The sequence below is a fragment of the Lepisma saccharinum genome, chromosome 27 (assembly GCF_977018435.1).
Source record: "Lepisma saccharinum chromosome 27, izLepSacc3.1, whole genome shotgun sequence".
NCBI classification, from domain to species: Eukaryota; Metazoa; Arthropoda; class Insecta; order Zygentoma; family Lepismatidae; genus Lepisma; species Lepisma saccharinum.
Window position 1 is genome coordinate 41,239,661 of NC_139255.1, and position 21,374 is coordinate 41,261,034.

General features: G+C 37.3%; 1 protein-coding gene across 1 annotated transcript in view; it reads right to left on the minus strand.

Moving 5' to 3' along the window:
- Window positions 1-10,040: 10,040 nt before the first annotated feature.
- Rs1 (Dead-box helicase Rs1) overlaps window positions 10,041-21,374 on the minus strand; it is an 88,889-nt gene continuing 77,555 nt past the window's right edge. Inside the window, exons 12-14 of the mRNA XM_083112926.1 lie at window positions 19,019-19,243; window positions 16,980-17,097; window positions 10,041-10,584 (exon numbers count right to left, since the gene is read on the minus strand). Of these exons, the coding sequence (XP_082969052.1) occupies window positions 10,533-10,584; window positions 16,980-17,097; window positions 19,019-19,243 (395 nt within the window). The 3' untranslated portion in view covers window positions 10,041-10,532. The remainder of the gene's footprint in view (window positions 10,585-16,979; window positions 17,098-19,018; window positions 19,244-21,374) is intronic.

Genomic DNA, 21,374 nt, shown 5'->3' on the forward strand with positions numbered 1-21,374 from the left:
CTATATTTTGGCAAAGCAAGTGCTTTTTCTTTTTCTAAGGGTAGAGCCATGGCACGGCGGATCTCCCCTTAAAACACCGCTGGGTCTGACGCTCGAACTAGGCAACGCACCACGGTTGGCGTTTCCACAGTGCACGGGAGACAGCTACCTTGGCCCTGCTCTCGCTTTGCTTTCCCCAGACGTGGCATCAGCACAATTCTGCCCAGCTGCCTATTTTCATAGCCGTGCGTTTAGTTCATCAGTTTAAGTCTCAGAAATGTGTGAAAATTTGGCTGCAAAACCACCATACTGCAAATAACACTAGTTTGTGCAAAACGTTCTAGAGACAAATGTGGTGATGTATTACGAGGGTCACTATTTATATTTTGAGCCTAACAATGAAAAAACAGGAATTTGGCATTGAAAACTGCTTTATTGTTTTTCGAAGTATTCTCCTTTATGGTCAATACACTTTTGCATTCGTTCGAACCATTTGTCAAAGCAGTTTTTCCAATCTTCTTGAGACACCTCCATAATATGGTTTTTGAATGCATCAACGGCGTCTTCCGCCGACGAAAATCGTTGTCCACGCAATTTATTCGTGACATTCGGGAACAAGAAGAAGTCATAGGTGCCAAATCAGGACTGTACGGCGGATGATCCATAAATTCGATTTTTTGACTGTTCATAAAGTCGGTTGTTAGACAAGATGTGTGACAGCTGGCATTGTCTTGATGAAGAATGATCCGACGGCGTTTCTTTGTTTTCCGTATTTCACCGAAGACCTCTGGCAAACAAATTGTTGTGTACCATTCAGAGTTGACCGTTCTACGTTCCTCTAAAGGCGCAGTTGCCACATGACCAGTTTTCCCGAAAAAACAGGCGACCATTTGTTTCGCTGTGCTTCGAGCGCGAACAACTTTTGTTGGATTGGGTTCATCTTGAAACACCCATACAGTCGACTGCTGTTTACGTTCCGGCTCATATGCATATATCCATGATTCGTCACCTGTTACAATCTTATATACGTCTTTTGAAGCACCACGATTGTATTTATTCAACATTTGTTTGCACCAATTGACGCGAGCGTTTTTTTGAGTTTTTGTCAAATTGTGTGGGATCCAACGAGAACATACCTTTCTCACAGCTAAATTATCATGTAATATTTTATATATGCTGGTGGAACTAATACCTATGGTTGCCTCAATCTCACAGTATGTCACATGACGATCTTGCAGTATTAGGTTTTGCATAGCATCAATGTTTTCTTGAACAACAACTGATTTTGGACGACCTTCGCGAATCTCATCAGTGAGCGAATGGCGGCCACGATTATATTCGTTATACCAGCGTTTCACAGTGGCAAAGGATGGGGCTTCATCGACAAATGTGGAAGTAAGTTGATCGATGCACTCTTGTCTTGATAATCCACGTCGAAAATCGTAAAAAATCATCGCACGAAAATGTTCACGAGTTAATTCCATTTTATTGTTGTCGCGTAATCTCCAAGGCAACATAAACAACACAAATCAAGCTATTGACAAAACATTTTAAGTACGTTATGGTCAATAATGCCAGACGATTCCGTGCAAACGTCAAATCGCGCCTAACTTCAATCAGTGTTGCCAAGGCTCAAAATATAAATAGTGACCCTCGTAAAAGAGGCACATTGGTGTGGTTTGTTTCGAATAGCTAGACAGGTAGAAACAGCTCCAGAAGAATTTATTGCTCATTGTAAGTATATTTCTGTAAGTTTGTCATTTTTAGTATTATTACCAGTATATTAAAGTTATTAACAGTGTACAAACTGATAATTCACAAAAGCCATATCAAAGAGAATACAACAACATGCTATATTGGAGCCTAAAGTAGAACAGTAGCAATCGTGAAAGTATGAGTTCCATACATTCATGAGCCACGGTAACTCAGTCGTTAAGGCGTCTGACTACCATGCGAGAGACCCGGGTTTGATCTCTGGTGGGGGGTGAACCGGGATATTTTCCACCTGTTCAAGTGGCTCCGGCGCCCACCCAGCGTCGTATAAAGTGGGTACCTGGAGGAAACCCTGGGAGTATAGGCAGCTAGGGGCATGGTGCTGATCACATCACCCCCACTTTCAGCCATGAACAAGAAAGTGTGGGATCCTAACCCCACATCCCCTATATGCCTTCACGGCATTGTGCCATACCACAGGGGAGCACTTTAGCTTTTATATTCTTTTAAATTGTTCAAATGCTTTCTTTATTGTTACATGCCCCTTTTATATGTATATTATTATCATTAGTATTTTACCACCAAACATGGGCGTCAGAAAGGGAGGTCAAATGGGTTGGTAAGTGGACAGCCCCTGGAAATTGACATCGTTCATTTAAAGATGCAAGAAAGCCAAAAGTTTGTTACTTTTATTGTTAAGAACAGAAAAATAGTTAATTTAGTTACCATTCGAACAAAAAGTAAAAAAAAAAAGTAAAGTGTTCCCCTGTGCTTAGCACCACGCCATGAAGGCGTATAGGGGGTGTGGGGGTAACGCCCCACACTTTCTTGATCCGGTCGTGAGTGGGGGTGATGTGATCAGCACCATGCCCCTGACTGCCTTTACCCCCCAGGTTTCCCCAGGTACCCATGTTATTCGACGCTGGGTGGGCACCGGGGCCGCTTCCATCGTTAGAAAAGTTTCCGGATTTGAACCTGCCGGGGATCTAACCCGGGACCTTTAGCATGGTAGTCAGATGCATTACCGACTGAGCCACCGCGGCTAACTAGTTACCATTCGAACAGAATAATCAAAGTAAAAATGCATTGGATCGAAAACATTGAGTGAAAAATACAGGAACAAGGTTATACATATACTACCATTTCATGCAAAGAATAAATTGTTCCACAGTTTTCAAAATGCTGATAATTACAGTTGTTGGTGAAACAAACTTTATGAAAGAAAAATCCCCCTAACATTTAATGCCTTTTCTTGAACGAGATGTGCAAAAGTTAATATCAAAATGCATTTCAGATACTAACTGCATAAATTGCAAAAGAAATAATGGAAAATAGTTGTTCTGTTATTCACTCGTTTGGTGGATAGTCTCCCCATTTATAATAGTAATAATTATTATTATTAAGAATACATTTTTGTTAGTTCATAATATTTATTATTGTATAATAATTTATAACCGTGGTAATAATACTTATTATTTCTCTACTATTCAACTTTTATAATTTGCCCGACCCCCCTGCAAAAATTTCTGGCGATGCCCATGCCACCAAATATATATATATATATATATATATATATATTTTAAGAAGTGAAATTATTTCATCTACATATTTACATATTTAATGAAACACAATCCGAAGTTAATGGAAACATGGTCTCCACTTAACATTTCCTGAACCTTAGTGTATAACCTGTGAAATTTTGGGACTACATCACTGGCCATAATGCTACAACAAAATGGCTGGCAAGGCAGAAGGGAGCCCACATGGCCACTATACCTCCAAGAGAGATTTCCCACTGAAGCGACACTTGTTGCTCAAGGATTTCATCAATCGAACACAGGCTTGTGCAGGCTGTTATGCTACTATGGTGTGAAACGTCCGCTGATTCTTGTTCCCAAGCAACATGTGCCACATGTTACTTCAGTTTGAAAGCTGAGTCAATGTCACGTGTAAAATGTACATATAGAGGAAAAGGTCTGTACATGGGCTAAGGTTTAAACATGGGTTTTGGGGTTATCAACGATGTTGGGTACTTCAGCAGATAGGCAAAAGATTTGGGAACTGGGTTATCAGGCTTAAAAAGAAGACTCCAGCATCAATTTCCAAGAAAAACTATCACTATTGTTGACTCTGTTTTACAATTTCAGATTCTGAACATTTTACAGGTACATTTAACATACTTTTTTTAAAAAAATCTCACGTACTTTATCTTTTTAATATCTGGTTAGCTTGTGGAATATGAGCAAGAGTGAGTCAACGTAACACAACTTAATAAATGTGGATTAAGAGATATGGTCTAAATATGGGTGGGCTACTAGTTGTGCTTCATAAAATGGAGCTGGGGTCAATTTCAAGTGGATAAAGTGACAAAGAAGTTCCTTATCAATCCAAACAAATACAATATAACAAAACTGATTGTAGTTTTTCAACAAACATCCTGAAGAGGGATGTATGGCTAAACAGTGTTGGATATAGGCTGTTTTATGTGGACAAAATGAATGTGCAGGATAGGGACAGAATTGTATGTGTTTTATTTTTGTAAATATCAATGTTACATGTTGTGCAAGCCAATATTATTTACGAAATAAGTATACACAATGATTAGATGAAATTGATGGGACACTCACATAGGGTTACCCGACGTCCGGTTTTTCTCGGACATGTCCTACATTTTAGCCTTATGTCCGGCATCCGGGAAGAATTTGAAAGATATCATAAATGTCCTACAATTTGAGCATCACATAATATTAATTAGAAAAATACGGGTTTCAGTTAAACACAGAGAAAAACTGCGCTCCCAAACTCAATAGTGAAATTAATTTTGATACAGTATTTGTCTTTGTTTCTGATAGAAAAATAATGGAAGCTATTAATGATTAAATTTTTGGTGCCACATTCTGATGATGTCACTGTTCAGTGCCTGAGTGGAATTTCTTTCTTCGGTGTTTATATTGATGAAACGAGGTGTTTCCCATTCTTATTCAATATTTTGATTGCAAAGCAGGGGGGGGGGGGGGTATAGAGAACAAAGTTATTGAACTAGAAACTACCCTAGATGAACCTTCCGAAACCATTTAAAATTACCATAATTGCTGAATATTTTGTAACGACCCTGCGTGGTCGCCACATTTAACGACCCTGCATGGTCGCCATATTATATTTTGTTAAGAAGAATGCATGCTATATGTCCCTGCAAGGCGTACGCTTTTAGTTTAAATGTGTTAACGGATCCACCTCTACGTATTATTTGACCCTGCGTGGTCGCTGTATTCTGTAAACGCTAACGGATCCACCTCTACGTTTATTAGCTTCGCTTATTATTAGACCCTGCGTGGTTGCTGTATTCAGAAAATGTTATCAATTATTGTCATATACACTGTTCAACTCGTTGTTTAGAATTACAGAGTCCTGCGAGGCTCATTATTAATTGTATTGTCTGAATGCGCACAGTTTTAATTTATATTAACACATGCATCTAGTGATTTTCCCACTAGTGTTTTCTTAATGTCACTTCTTGGATGTTTCTCAGTACGAAGGTTGCAATATGTAAAAAAATGAGTTACTTGTAGTTAAAATTTTCACCACCCATGCGCCGCCCCCGCGAGTATAAAGCCAGCGCAGCCAGGCCCGGAGCTCAGTTGGCTCCCTGATGTCAACAGGCAAACATCCAGGGTTAACTGGCCTCCCAGCCTGAGAACTAGAAGCCATCCCAGAAGGAAGGACGGAGAAAGAAGGAGAGCCTAGCAGCAACCTACCTACCTGGTCCGCTCGCTTAGGCTGATAGGTGCCCAGGTTCTACCTGCCCGGCTTGTCTGGGAGCACCCGGACCTTCCTTTCTAACCTGCCGTCCCTTCATAGGAGACACCGGTTGGCTTGCCAATTCCCAGCTAATGCTGGGGGTGTCGTGGCATCCTTTTATCCTGCGCCCATTATTCGGGAGTACCGATTGGTTTTGGCCAATTCCCGGCTGTGGTCGGGGTACTACGCACAACCTACTCTCTTTTACAGGGGAACCCGTGACGTCAGCAGCGACCAAGGCCCTAAAAAAATTAGGTCCCCATACTCCCCCTGGCGCCTCACAGTGAGGAATAAATTGGATGTTCCCTGCCCTCCTTATCTCTTCGAGACCAAAGGTGGTACAGGTAAAAGAACGTGCATGGTACAGGTAAAAGCACGTGTGTGGTACAAGTAAATGCACACGCGTGGTAAGGGTTTCAGGTAAAGACACGTGTGTAAGTGTGCTAACGGACACCCTTGTGTTGAGATTATAATAAACATATATAAATATATATATTAAGCTGGTATAGTCTTTCCTTACACCCAGCAAGCCCTGAGATAATTCTGAGTCCATGTTCTACGGCTGACAAAAAGTTAGCGCATCTGGATAGACTTTTGCCGTCCACCTAATTGCAAGGTTTAGTGTGTAGAACGCAGCCCGTGCCAGTACTCCTGCGCTGTGTTGTTAGTGTAGTGCGGAGCACGTGGGGAGGACGTTGCAATTTCTTTGCCATTCCAGGTCATAACGAGAAAGTACTTTCATTACCATCAGAACAATGGAGTCACGAATTTTTTTTTTTTTTTTTTTTCAAATAGTCTCTAAAAAGTTTGTTACTGGGGTTCAGTATAATTTCAAAGAGTTTGATTGTTCAGTCTCTCAATAATTTATTTTGACTAAACCTGAAATTTTGATACAAATTGGCTCCTCAGAATTATCAGTTAAAACAAGCAGTACAGTGTATTCTAAGTTTGGAAATTTTGCATTTAAGAATTCATTAAATCTTTTTTTTTAGAAGCTGAAAAGTGTCAATTTTATATTACTTTGTAACATGTTCTATAAATGTGTATTATTTATCGTGAATGTCTTGGGTCCTACATTTTGGGACATAATGTTCTACTTTTCCTTGTATCATTCTGGTAACCCTACACTCACAAAGAAATACTATGCCCAAGCTGGGACTCAAACTTGGAACTTCCGTGGCAAGTTCACGAGTCTAAACACAGCGTGTTCTGTCAGGTTTCCCACTGATTGCTTTTTTTTTTAAGCGAGACTTTTCGAACTAATATTTTAGATATTAAAAAAAATAAACTAAAACATCTGCCATTTTTAAACAAAACATTATGCTTCCGTAAATATGTATTCTTGCAGTTTTAGCAATATTTTCTTATCTGACTTAAGTCTTAGTAATTTTTTATGGTATTTCTATTGGTAGCCCATGTATCGCATGTTGTCATATGAAATAATGTATTCTATAGATGTATATTTTAATGTTGTTTTCTTGATATCTTGAAGAAAAGAGCGAAAGAAAAAGAGGGAGGGGACATATCTTTAAACCATTTTTTCTCTTTATGGCAAAAGTTAATTGAATTATCATTTCCTTCATGGTCTATGGGTGCCATAGGGCAGCAGGGGCCAGCCCCCACCACCAGTTCACCATTCTTAGCAGGGTGTGCAATTGTTTTGGGTTTTCCAACGAACACATCAGTGGCATCTCTTTTGTTTTTGGTAGTTGGTTCTCCACTAGTACTAGTGGTATGAGTACAGCACTTAGTGAACAAATGTGCAAGGAAAACAGCGTATAGTGAGCATGGTCATGAACAAACATGCCACTGTCGGATACTAACAATACGTTCATACATTCCCAATTATATTGTAAATAATTAATTTGCGAACCAGTGTTTACAGAGACTTTTTGCTTCTGCTAGTGTGTACTTTCGACCCTCATAGTTTTGACCCCATCACTTATGAAGAATCACCCGGTATGTACCATAAACACTTTTTTTTTTTACATGCACACACACACATATATGTTTAAATTCATTGAATATTTACTCAAGCTTTATATATGAACCATCAAATACACTTCATCAGCTTGTTTGTCTGGTGTAAACCTTCATGTGCGAATAACTAAATGAGAAGCCTGCCTTCAATTAAATTAAATTTTACTCTTATGACATAACCAAAACTTTGTCTCTTACATTGAAAGAGGAACATAAATTACGAATATTTGAAAAAAAATCCTTATAAAAATATTTCGACCTAAAAGGGATGAGGAGACAGGTGAGTGGAGGTTACATAATTTGTATTCCTCTTTCGATATTATAAGAATAATTAAATCAAGTAGACTTAGGCGGGCAGGTCCTGTGGCACGAATGGGAGAGGAAAGAAGAGTTTACAGGATTTGTGTTGGGAAACCTGATGGTAAGAGACCAGTAGGAAGGCCAAGACGAAGATGGAGAGTTAATGTTGAGATGGACCTAAAGGAAATCAGTAGGGTTGGAAAAGAGTGGATAGATGTTGCTCAGGACAGTTGGAAGGCCTGTGTTGCTGCAACCATAAAACTTCGGGTTTAAGAAGGCTAGACAGAGAGTTAGTCTTATGTCATAACTCCTAGAGTAAACATTGGCAAACCCAGCATTCCGGGTATATCCCACTTGCTGCCTTCACAAAATATGTGTTTGCTTGTGTATTTGTCGCTTCTGTTTTTATTCTACGGCAGCTTTTCTAAACGTTTGCTTTGTTGAATCGATGGTGTTACCTCCACACATCGTTCATCAGTACAAGAACTGAATGTGGCTGAACTGAGGTATACATGTATTTGCACATTTGGCAACTTTATGTGTGCGAGGATTGCCAAACTTGCAGATTTGGTTAAAAGAATGTCAAGAAATACTTTAAAACATTTTGTATGTTTGTTATAATTGACAAATAAAAGGAGTACAGAGGTTTTCCTCGGCAATCAGCCAGATGATTTCTGGATAGGCTTCAGAGAGCTAACGTCACTCTCATCTTCAGGGATTGAAGTACAGAGGTAAGGGTGAAGTTATATGTATTTAGTGTGGGAGGGGTCCGGTGTAGGTGGCAGGCCAATCAGGTGGCGTTTCTCCTTCACCCTGACTTATCCTGCACTTCAATCCCTGAAGATGAAAGTCTTGTTAGGTCTCGAAAGCTCGGAAGCCTATCCGGAAATCACCTGACTGATTGCCCGAGAAAACCTCTTCAATATTCGCCAACAGGAAAGCTTCAAGAATTATTTCAAAAGGAGTACAGCCAACGACATGAAGTAATGTCACACATGCAATAAAATGGCAGGCATACATGCGGAAAAATGGGCTTTTTTGAACATCTGCAGTGCTGAATCGACAACAATGTTATTGAGAAAAGTTGTTTGTTTTGATGTCCTCTATTTTTCTGTGGTCCCTTGGTGTAATTTTAATGACATCCAGTATATATTTCTAACTTGCCTGACTGAATGATGAAAGGACTCTGACGCACACCCATGCCCACACAAGGACTAAAGAGACTGTGGTGCCATCTCCAATGACATCAGCATGCTTCTCATACACCAAGGTATGTTCGTAGCAAATTTCATTACATTTCTTCCTTATTTGTCTTCGGGTCGTTTAATTAATAGTTCACTTATTGTTGGGGACTTATATTAAGTCCATTGATTCTGCGTGAAGTGAATTAATTGGTAGAAAAGAATTATATAAATTTATTATAAGGAGTGGTTCTTTAACCAATAGTTTGATTTTTATAAGCAAAAATCAGGGGCCAATAATGTGTGAAATACCCTGTATAAGAGCAGCAGCGTTGCCAGGTATGGAATAACAATCTTGAATTTCGCTTCTAGTGTTGGCTCTATGGATGCTGGATGGACCAAATTTGGAGGGAAGCATGACAAAAGACCACTCTTCGAGGACATGTAATGTCTGTGTCCCAATTTTGAAAAATAAAACAGAAATAATGCAACATTTCCAAAAGTGATAATTTTTGGGAAATTTCGAAAATTTGGCATTTTCCCCTGGACCCCTAATTGTCAAACGTTTTGAACATGTTCTTTTGTTCTTATTATTACATGTCAAAGTGAAATATATCAGCAAATGGAAGTGGTTGAAGAGTAAACAGCCAATTTATAAGATCTATCCCATAATACTCAGAGAAACAAAGGACTTTTTCAAACTCTACTTATTAATAAGAGTAACAATGTATATATTGTTTAGTAATTCGAGTATATCAAATCTTCATATGTGTACAAATGAACAAAAAAGACAGAACTGAAATATTATGTGTAGTGTTGAAGAAATGGCATGTTAATTGCTGCCAGCCGTCTGCAAAGCAATAACTATAGGGCGTGGGACATAAAAAGGTTAAAGCACTTTCGAAATTAACAGGAAGTGAAAATTGTTACTCTACCAGGGATTGAACCTGAGACCACCAACTTATGTAGAGGAATATAAGTAATGATAATTGTAGTGAAAGTACAAGTTAGCTTGTTAACTCAGAGATTCTAGATTCAATCACTGCTTGAGTCACAATTTACACTTAAAGAAATACACAAACAACACTGAAGATTTAAAATCCAATACCAGTAAATAACTGTCTTGTATATATTTTTTTCTTTATACAAAAACTCAACATGTAAAACAATGATGGATCAAAGTTTTATTTAATTTCTGGCATTTGCAGAATTATTCTGGAATGCTGTATCATCAGATTTGGTGGTTCAGACTTGGATGTGAAGAAAAACTTACAATCTCTGAGGTTTTCCACCCATGGATCCAATATTCTCATTATCCTGACATGAAATAATATAACACAATAACAAATAGAGTTTGTGTGTTTAACTATAACACTTGTTGGATGTTCTGTGAGAAAGTCGAAAGATATTCACAATTTTCATATTTTAAATCAGCACTTTTTTTTTTACTTGATGCACATTGTGACAGAAAGCTGATTTATGTTTTTCATAATCTGCTTCCGAGATCAAGATGTTCAGATACTCTCTTTGCTGCAAATGACTTAGCTTCCGTAATGCATATAGGTTTTATTTCTTCCCATTTCATTTCTTCTTTTTGCTCAAAAATTTATCCATCTTTTGTTTTACGTTAGCCCTGGAGGAAAAAATAATACATGAATATAAAACGAATGTACACATTTTATAAAGATACAATGAAACAGTACACAAACAGTACAAAAATGGGTTTTGAGTTCACAAAAGATAACTCTTGAGCCTTGTACTGATTAATAGATTTTTATAATGGACTTTCAGATAAATGATACACAATTTACACCTTATGCTAACATTATCTGTAAAATGCTTAATAAATACAAGCTTGCCCAAGGGTTTCAAATGTGAAATATTGTTAAAAACATTAACAATAAATATATTGTTCTTTCATTCCAGTATGTCATACCATTATAAGTATATACATGAACAAAAAAGAGAAGACTGAAATATCATGTGAAGCTTTTGAGAAATGACACATTAATTGCTGCCATGCAATGCTAGTTATGTTTGAAACCAGCTGTCCCAATTTGCATAATTTGGGTGTTTTGTTTGAAACCAGTTGATTCGAGTTCATAATTTGGCTGGTTTTCTTTGCAACCAGCTATCTCAAAGTGCATAATTTGGTTGGTTTTGTTTGAAACCAGCTGTCCGAAAGTGCATAATTTGAGTGCTTTTGTTTGAAACCTGCTACCTCAAAGTGCATAATTTGGGTGGTTTTGTTTGAAACCAGCTACTTCAAAGTGCATAATTTGGGTGGTTGTTTGAAACCAGCTGTTCCAATGTGCATAAGTTGGATGGTTTTGTTTGAAACCAGTTGTCTCAAAGTGCATAATTTGGGTGGTTTTGTTTGAAACCAGCTGTTCCAATGTGCATAATTTGGGTGGTTTTGTTTGAAACCAGCTACCTCAAAGTGCATAATTTGGGTGGTTTTGTTTGAAAACAGCTGTTCCAATGTGCATAATTTGGGTGGTTTTGTTTGAAACCAGTTGCCTCAAGTGCATAATTTGGGTGGTTTTGTTTGAAACCAGCTGTTGCAATGTGCATAATTTGGGTGGTTTTGTTTGAAACCAGCTATCTCAAAGTGCTAATTTGGGTGGTTTTGTTTGAAACCAGCTATCTCAAAGTGCATAATTTGGGTGGTTTTGTTTGAAACCAGCTGTTCCAATGTGCATAATTTGGGTGGTTTTGTTTGAAACCAGCTACCTCAAAGTGCATAATTTGGGTGGTTTTGTTTGAAACCAGCTGTTCCAATGTGCATAATTTGGGTGGTTTTGTTTGAAACCAGTTGCCTCAAGTGCATAATTTGGGTGGTTTTGTTTGAAACCAGCTGTTCCAATGTGTATAATTTGGGTGGTTTTGTTTGAAACCAGTTGCCTCAAGTGCATAATTTGGGTGGTTTTGTTTGAAACCAGCTGTTCCAATGTGCATAATTTGGGTGGTTTTGTTTGAAACCAGCTGTCCAACAGTGCATAATTTGATTGCTTTTGTTTGAAACCAGCTACCTCAAAGTGCATAATTTGGGTGGTTTTGTTTGAAACCAGCTACCTCAAAGTGCATAATTTGGGTGGTTGTTTGAAACCAGCTGTTCCAATGTGCATAATTTGGGTGCTTTTGTTTGAAACCAGCTGTCCAAAAGTGCATAATTTGAGTGGTTTTGTTTGAAACCAGTTGTCTCAAAGTGCATAATTTGGGTGGTTTTGTTTGAAAGCAGCTGTTGCAATGTGCATAATTTGGGTGGTTTTGTTTGAAACCAGCTATCTCAAAGTGCATAATTTGGGTGGTTTTGTTTGAAAGCAGCAGTTCCAATGTGCATAATTTGGGTGGTTTTGTTTAAAACCAGCTACCTCAAAGTGCATAATTTGGGTGGTTTTGTTTGAAACCAGCTGTTCCAATGTGCATAATTTGGGTGGTTTTGTTTGAAACCAGTTCTCAGTGCATAATTTGGGTGGTTTTGTTTGAAACCAGCTACCTCAAAGTGCATAATTTGGGTGGTTTTGTTTGAAACCAGCTGTTCCAATGTGCATAGTTTGGGAGGTTTTGTTTGAAACCAGTTATCTCAAAGTGCATAATTTGGGTGGTTTTGTTTGAAACCATCTGTTCCAATGTGTATAATTTGGGTGGTTTTGTTTGAAACCAGCTACCTCAAAGTGCATAATTTGGGTGGTTTTGTTTGAAACCAGCTGTTCCAATGTGCATAATTTGGGTGGTTTTGTTTGAAACCAGTTGTCTCAAAGTGCATAATTTGGGTGGTTTTGTTTGAAACCAGCTACCTCAAAGTGCATAATTTGGGTGGTTTTGTTTGAAACCAGTTGCCTCAAGTGCATAATTTGGGTGGTTCTGTTTGAAACCAGTTGTCTCAAAGTACATAATTTGGGTGGTTTTGTTTGAAACCAGCTGTCCAAAAGTGCTTAATTTGAGTGCTTTTTTGAAACCAGCTACCACAAAGTGCATAATTTGGGTGGTTTTGCTTGAAACCAGCTGTTCCAATGTGCATAATTTGGGTGGTTTTGTTTGAAACCAGCTACCTCAAAGTGCATAATTTGGGTGGTTTTGTTTGAAACAAGCTGTTCCAATGTGCATAATTTGGGTGGTTTTCTTTGAAACCAGTTGCCTCAAGTGCATAATTTGGGTGGTTTTGTTTGAAACCAGCTACCTCAAAGTGCATAATTTGGGTGGTTTTGTTTGAAACCAGCTGTTCCAATGAAACCAGCTGTTCCAATGTGCATAATTTGGGTGGTTTTGTTTGAAACCAGTTGCCTCAAATGCATAATTTGGGTGGTTCTGTTTGAAACCAGTTGCCTCAAATGCATAATTTGGTTGGTTTTGTTTGAAACCAGCTGTTCCAATGTGCATAATTTGGGTGGTTTTGTTTGAAACCAGTTGCCTCAAGTGCATAATTTGGGTGGTTTTGTTTGAAACCAGCTACCTCAAAGTGCATAATTTGGGTGGTTTTGTTTGAAACCATCTGTTCCAATGTGCATAATTTGGGTGGTTTTGTTTGAAACCAGTTGCCTCAAGTGCATAATTTGGGTGGTTTTGTTTGAAACCAGCTGTTCCAATGTGCATAATTTGGGTGGTTTTGTTTGAAACCAGCTACCTCAAAGTGCATAATTTGGGTGGTTTTGTTTGAAACAAGCTGTTCCAATGTGCATAATTTGGGTGGTTTTCTTTGAAACCAGTTGCCTCAAGTGCATAATTTGGGTGGTTTTGTTTGAAACCAGCTACCTCAAAGTGCATAATTTGGGTGGTTTTGTTTGAAACCAGCTGTTCCAATGAAACCAGCTGTTCCAATGTGCATAATTTGGGTGGTTTTGTTTGAAACCAGTTGCCTCAAATGCATAATTTGGGTGGTTCTGTTTGAAACCAGTTGCCTCAAATGCATAATTTGGTTGGTTTTGTTTGAAACCAGCTGTTCCAATGTGCATAATTTGGGTGGTTTTGTTTGAAACCAGTTGCCTCAAGTGCATAATTTGGGTGGTTTTGTTTGAAACCAGCTACCTCAAAGTGCATAATTTGGGTGGTTTTGTTTGAAACCAGCTGTTCCAATGTGCATAATTTGGGTGGTTTTGTTTGAAACCAGCTGTTCCAATGTGCATAATTTGGGTGGTTTTGTTTGAAACCAGCTGTTCCAATGTGCATAATTTGGGTGTTTTGTTTGAAACCAGCTACCTCAAAGTGCATAATTTGAGTGGTTTTGTTTGAAACCAGTTGTCTCAAAGTGCATAATTTGGGTGGTTTTGTTTGAAAACAGCTGTTCCAATGTGCATAATTTGGGTGGTTTTGTTTGAAACCAGCTACCTCAAAGTGCATAATTTGGGTGGTTTTGTTTGAAACCAGCTGTTCCAATGTGCATAATTTGGGTGGTTTTGTTTGAAACCATCTGTTCCAATGTGCATAATTTGGGTGGTTTTGTTTGAAACCAGTTGCCTCAAGTGCATAATTTGGGTGGTTTTGTTTGAAACCAGCTGTTCCAATGTGCATAATTTGGGTGGTTTTGTTTGAAACCAGTTGCCTCAAGTGCATAATTTGGGTGGTTTTGTTTGAAACCAGCTACCTCAAAGTGCTAATTTGGGTGGTTTTGTTTGAAACCAGCTGTTCCAATGTGCATAATTTGGGTGGTTTTGTTTGAAACCAGCTGTTCCAATGTGCATAATTTGGGTGTTTTGTTTGAAACCAGCTACCTCAAAGTGCATAATTTGAGTGGTTTTGTTTGAAACCAGTTGTCTCAAAGTGCATAATTTGGGTGGTTTTGTTTGAAAACAGCTGTTCCAATGTGCATAATTTGGGTGGTTTTGTTTGAAACCAGCTACCTCAAAGTGCATAATTTGGGTGGTTTTGTTTGAAACCAGCTGTTCCAATGTGCATAATTTGGGTGGTTTTGTTTGAAACCATCTGTTCCAATGTGCATAATTTGGGTGGTTTTGTTTGAAACCAGTTGCCTCAAGTGCATAATTTGGGTGGTTTTGTTTGAAACCAGCTGTTCCAATGTGCATAATTTGGGTGGTTTTGTTTGAAACCAGCTACCTCAAAGTGCATAATTTGGGTGGTTTTGTTTGAAACCAGCTGTTCCAATTTTCATAATTTGGGTGTTTTGTTTGAAACCAGCTACCTCAAAGTGCATAATTTGGGTGGTTTTGTTTGAAACCAGTTGTCTCAAAGTGCATAATTTGGGTGGTTTTGTTTGAAACCAGCTCTCCAAAAGTGCATAATTTGAGTCTTTTGTTTGAAACCAGCTACCTCAAAGTGCATAATTTGGGTGGTTTTGTTTGAAACCAGCTGTTCCAATGTGCATAATTTGGGTGGTTTTGTTTGAAACCAGTTGCCTCAAATGCATAATTTGGGTGGTTCTGTTTGAAACCAGTTGCCTCAAATGCATAATTTGGTTGGTTTTGTTTGAAACCAGCTGTTCCAATGTGCATAATTTGGGTGGTTTTGTTTGAAACCAGTTGCCTCAAGTGCATAATTTGGGTGGTTTTGTTTGAAACCAGCTACCTCAAAGTGCATAATTTGGGTGGTTTTGTTTGAAACCATCTGTTCCAATGTGCATAATTTGGGTGGTTTTGTTTGAAACCAGTTGCCTCAAGTGCATAATTTGGGTGGTTTTGTTTGAAACCAGCTGTTCCAATGTGCATAATTTGGGTGGTTTTGTTTGAAACCAGCTACCTCAAAGTGCATAATTTGGGTGGTTTTGTTTGAAACCAGCTGTTCCAATGTGCATAATTTGGGTGGTTTTGTTTGAAAACAGCTGTTCCAATGTGCATAATTTGGGTGGTTTTGTTTGAAACCAGCTACCTCAAAGTGCATAATTTGGGTGGTTTTGTTTGAAACCAGCTGTTCCAATGTGCATAATTTGGGTGGTTTTGTTTGAAACCATCTGTTCCAATGTGCATAATTTGGGTGGTTTTGTTTGAAACCAGTTGCCTCAAGTGCATAATTTGGGTGGTTTTGTTTGAAACCAGCTGTTCCAATGTGCATAATTTGGGTGGTTTTGTTTGAAACCAGTTGCCTCAAGTGCATAATTTGGGTGGTTTTGTTTGAAACCAGCTACCTCAAAGTGCATAATTTGGGTGGTTTTGTTTGAAACCAGCTGTTCCAATGTGCATAATTTGGGTGGTTTTGTTTGAAACCAGCTGTTCCAATGTGCATAATTTGGGTGTTTTGTTTGAAACCAGCTACCTCAAAGTGCATAATTTGAGTGGTTTTGTTTGAAACCAGTTGTCTCAAAGTGCATAATTTGGGTGGTTTTGTTTGAAAACAGCTGTTCCAATGTGCATAATTTGGGTGGTTTTGTTTGAAACCAGCTACCTCAAAGTGCATAATTTGGGTGGTTTTGTTTGAAAACAGCTGTTCCAATGTGCATAATTTGGGTGGTTTTGTTTGAAACCATCTGTTCAAATGTGCATAATTTGGGTGGTTTTGTTTGAAACCAGTTGCCTCAAGTGCATAATTTGGGTGGTTTTGTTTGAAACCAGCTGTTCCAATGTGCATAATTTGGGTGGTTTTGTTTGAAACCAGCTACCTCAAAGTGCATAATTTGGGTGGTTTTGTTTGAAACCAGCTGTTCCAATTTTCATAATTTGGGTGTTTTGTTTGAAACCAGCTACCTCAAAGTGCATAATTTGGGTGGTTTTGTTTGAAACCAGTTGTCTCAAAGTGCATAATTTGGGTGGTTTTGTTTGAAACCAGCTCTCCAAAAGTGCATAATTTGAGTCTTTTGTTTGAAACCAGCTGTTCCAATGTGCATAATTTGGGTGGTTTTGTTTGAAACCAGCTGTTCCAATGTGCATAATTTGGGTGGTTTTGTTTGAAACCAGCTGTTCCAATGTGCATAATTTGGGTGGTTCTGTTTGAAACTAGTTGTCTCAAAGTGCATAATTTGGGTGGTTTTGTTTGAAACCAGCTCTCTACTAAAGGTTAAGCTTAGAATTTGTTAATATTAATAAAATTACAATATATTAATTAAAATGCCAAAGATTAGTTCAAAAGTATTATACTCACTCGTATCTCATCCTCTTTACTGCTTTGGGGCCAATCTCCGTGATATCGCTCAAATATGATGTTTTATTACGCTTATTTGCATCATGGTCAAAGACAGATCCCTTCTTTTTACTTGACTCTAAAAAAGAATATGGAGAAGTGTTATTAAATTGCACAAAAAAAAACATTACTCATTATTCCACTCACAAACTAGAAGGCTGCGCATAATTTGATGGGAACTTTTTCTTATTAATGAAATCGGAAGTTTAAGTCCAGAAGATACAAATTAGCCAGGGAGTCATTTTCTTAATGGTGACTTTAAGCTGCCAACAAATTACTCCTGGGCTACATTTGATCCTCTGGACCTAAAATTTCAGGGGAAAAAATCCTTCAAATTGTGCATGGGCACACAACCCCGAACACCAGAGAGCAAGAAACTAAAAAAGGCTGTTGACATTACAAGGAGATATCATCCTTATCACCCAGATAAAAAAAAAAGTAGGATAGAAAGTAAAACCTCAACTCTACATAGTTTTAGTCAGGTTTGATTCTTTAACCTGGAATGAGATGCAGTCTCCTTTGTTGACATTTTATTTTCGTGCTGTGTGGTGTGTTGTGCTTGTGTCCTGATTAAAATACAGGTACCATATTTGTCATAAAAGACTATCAATAATAAAAGCTACTTAAATTACAAAAAGAAGAAATTGATTGTCTTTTGTTTTTACACCTGTCTTCAAGGATAGGTGTAATTATTAGAAAATCTACGGAATAACGACAATGGCAATGTAGACTTTCTATGGAGTTATCGTTTCACAAATGGGGCATGTCACCACCATTGAAATTTAATGCTACAGAAGAGATAAAATTTCTTTGTAGGAGGATGATTTAGAATTACCTGCCATAATTAAAATTTGATAACATCTTCATTTAAAACAATAATAATAAAATAAAATAAAAAGAAGCTTGTTTCACAGTTTAGTTGTCATGTTTCAATAATGTAATATTATTGACAATATTCATTGACGTAAGTAATTGACTTTTACCTTATATTTTTAATATTCATTGTGCAACTGCTTTTTATTTCTCTTAAATCTACTATACTGTTATAACTGTAATATAATCAAACTAAGAATAAATGTTTGATGAATGGAGCATGTGTTCTCCCAAAATGTAACATCAAAACTTGTGCTTTTGTGCTTATAAGAACTGTAAACTACAAGAGATATAAACCTATAAATTTGCTGATCATTTTCCTGATATGAATTTATATAAATTACTCATTACTTAGTATAAAATTATATTGTTTTGTTATGAAACAGTAAATGTCTAAACATGCAGTTCTTTTTTCACGGCACCTATTCACATACATACATTACTTTTATGGCAGTAGTGTTAATATTGAAATTAGACAACATGACTTATTAAGGGAGGATGAGATATATATACACCAGTGTTTTGTAAGTCCCTCTGGGAATTTGAAGTTTGGACATGTAGCAGCAAATCCACATAAAAAGATGAAAGCATGCCAACAAGTAGGGGAAATGTACAAATTTGTTTCATGACAGAAGCTGTGACTTAGTTATCTGTTTCTCCACTAGGAGACAGTAGTGTGTAAACATGGCGTTTTCAGGTAGACTCAACACTTATTCCCTGGCATCCCATGTCAACTGACCTCACCCCATGTGGGGTTATACTAAAGATTGTGTTCACTTGCTTCCTTTACCAAAAGATTTTTCCGAGCTTCGACAACAAATCATGGATGCAGTTGCCACCATCGACTTTGATATGTTGGAACGTGTGTGACAGGAACTAGATTATGGATTGACTTCTGTCAAGTCACCAAGGGAGACATATTGAAAATTTGTAAGGTAGGTCAAAAACTTCCATATTGTACACGTTTTCACTGGCATGCTCTCATCCCCGTGGGCGAGTTTGCCCTAAGCTACAGACTTCCGAAATGAAATACCTTGCATAAACATAGGACCAACAAAATGCTGTGATTTATAACAAATATGCAAATATACTTAACACCTCAATGTACATTTTATTACTGCACTTACTGTTATTTCGAGAATTATTTTTTACTCTAACATCTTCGTGATCACGAGAAGACCGTAATTTCTTCGTTCGCTGGTTTTTCTTGGCATGTCTTGCATGTAATGCTGTCATCCTTTCAAGCTCCTTCTGTGCTACATTAACAGGCTGAGCTGCCTTCCTTTTGCCTTTCTTTCCTTTAGGTTCCTCAAGATCCTCATCTTTAGGGATGGCGGCTAATGCTTTCTTTTCTGGAACAAAGTAAAGACAGTGTAACATTTAATATATTACTGCATTGGCCGACCAAAGTATTGGCTGGATTTTATTTACCGATGATGGCCAATACTTTTCCAGCATTTGGATTGTTCGCATGCTCCTGAAAAAGGCCATGCGACTCGTTCATGGGAACCTATTTCCTGAAAGTTATGCAAAATTTGAAGTTTCCATTGATTTTGTACAACTGTTATGTCAATGCTCTTCTTGAAGATTCGCATAACCACTTTTTGTAGATGCAAAATGAAGTAACACAGTTATTTTTAGTGGTTTTTATTTGATTTTATCTGCGACGTTTCATTCTGAAAGAAAAACAAACCTACATTTTGTGATTACATAACAAGTATTTTAATATTCTGATGTAATTTTATATTTTAAGCACAACTCTGGTAAATTGATGCTTATAATCGAAGTGGAATATTCACCAACCAACAAGGTGCCACAGGTTTTCTTCTCGGGAGGGGGAGGGGGGGGGGGCAGAGCAAGAATTTACATCTTGCCCTTCAGTCATAGAAACTTTTCTTATTATTGTTATTATTATTACTTCACAAAGCATAAAATTCAAAATGTATTGAAAATACTTTGGCACTGTATACGAGTTCAAACTAGAGTTTACTATTTATATAGAAACTGGTCTCCATTCCATCTATCACTTCGTTGATAAACATTTCTTCATCTTCTTGTACTTTTTCACAGTGCACAGATATCAGAGACCACTTAATCTACTATCCTTCATGGTAACTCTGATCTACGTTTTTACGTGCCGAACAGTGCTGTTAAAAAGAAAAGTTATGTTTCAAAATGATGGGGTGTGAATTATCATGGTCAGATCCCTACTTCAGAAAATTTATTTCCCAACTTTTTATAATCCTGAACAGCTGAGAACTTAAAGAGATTAATTCATCATATTTTCTGCATCATAAGTGTCTGAAATTTCTTGGAATTAACAGTTTTTATTCCAGGAGTGCAAAAATATCACTTGAAGGGGAAATAGTGTGTACAATTCAAGATTTTCAAAAATTTCCCATCCCGAAAATTTTCTGACCCGGTCGGGAAATTGAGAATTTTTTCAATCCCGAATGTCAAGATTATTAATATTGCTATTCCAATCTTGTCTGACCAAAGAGTTTTTGTTCCACGCACTCTTTGTTATTTTCCTGTAGTTTACAGTTATTACAAGCATAAGAAAATAGTTTTTCATTGTGATGTTTCAGGAGAACACACGCTCCCTTCATCAGACTTTCATTTTCATTTTGACTAAAGATAACAGTTATAACAATGGTTAGCAATTTTTTAAACAAAAAGAATCAGTTATATAATGGATGTTGTCAATGTTACATTGTTGTAATATAGCAACTTAACTGTGAAAAGAAGCAGTCTGTTTTATTTTTATTTCAGATAAAAAAAAATTTGATCACATTATTTTCTTATTTAAAATTATTAATCCAAAATATCATCAGGTAATTCAAAGTCATCATTGTTTTCCCAAAGTCTCTTGATGTTTTCTGTTACATTAAATTTTACAGTTACATGAAAAATGCTTCTTGTTACAGCAGTCAACATGATCCTTATATCATGAAAAAGTTATCTTCTTATTTTTTCTTGTACATAGCAGTTAATGAAAGCCTGTAAATCTCAGAAAAACAATAATATTTTAAATAAAATATGACTACAAGTTCACCATTCAAATTACAAGAACCTTTTCCAGATATTTCAGGGGCGGTAAGTGCCATTTTCAATTGTCCACACGATCCTGCTTTGACACCAAAATTTTGGTGCTTAAACTGGGAACTGAACCTAAGACTGCTTGCACCAAATATGAGAGAACTAACCATTCAGCTACATCTGAGGGTTCTAGGTTAATTAATCTGTCTATCTGTAACAATAGTTTAATGGAAAGTAATGTACACATGCATAAATGGTAGAAATTTTTAATTCTCCTTAAAGCTTAACTTTTTCTGGTAATCTTAGTTAACAGTATTTATTAGGGATGGGACGATATAAAATTTTGGCCGATACCGATATAAAATTTACCAATAACTGATATTCTACCGATCTGATATAAAATTAGAAATGGTCCCGGAAGAACCTGAAAGGTTCATTGACCTT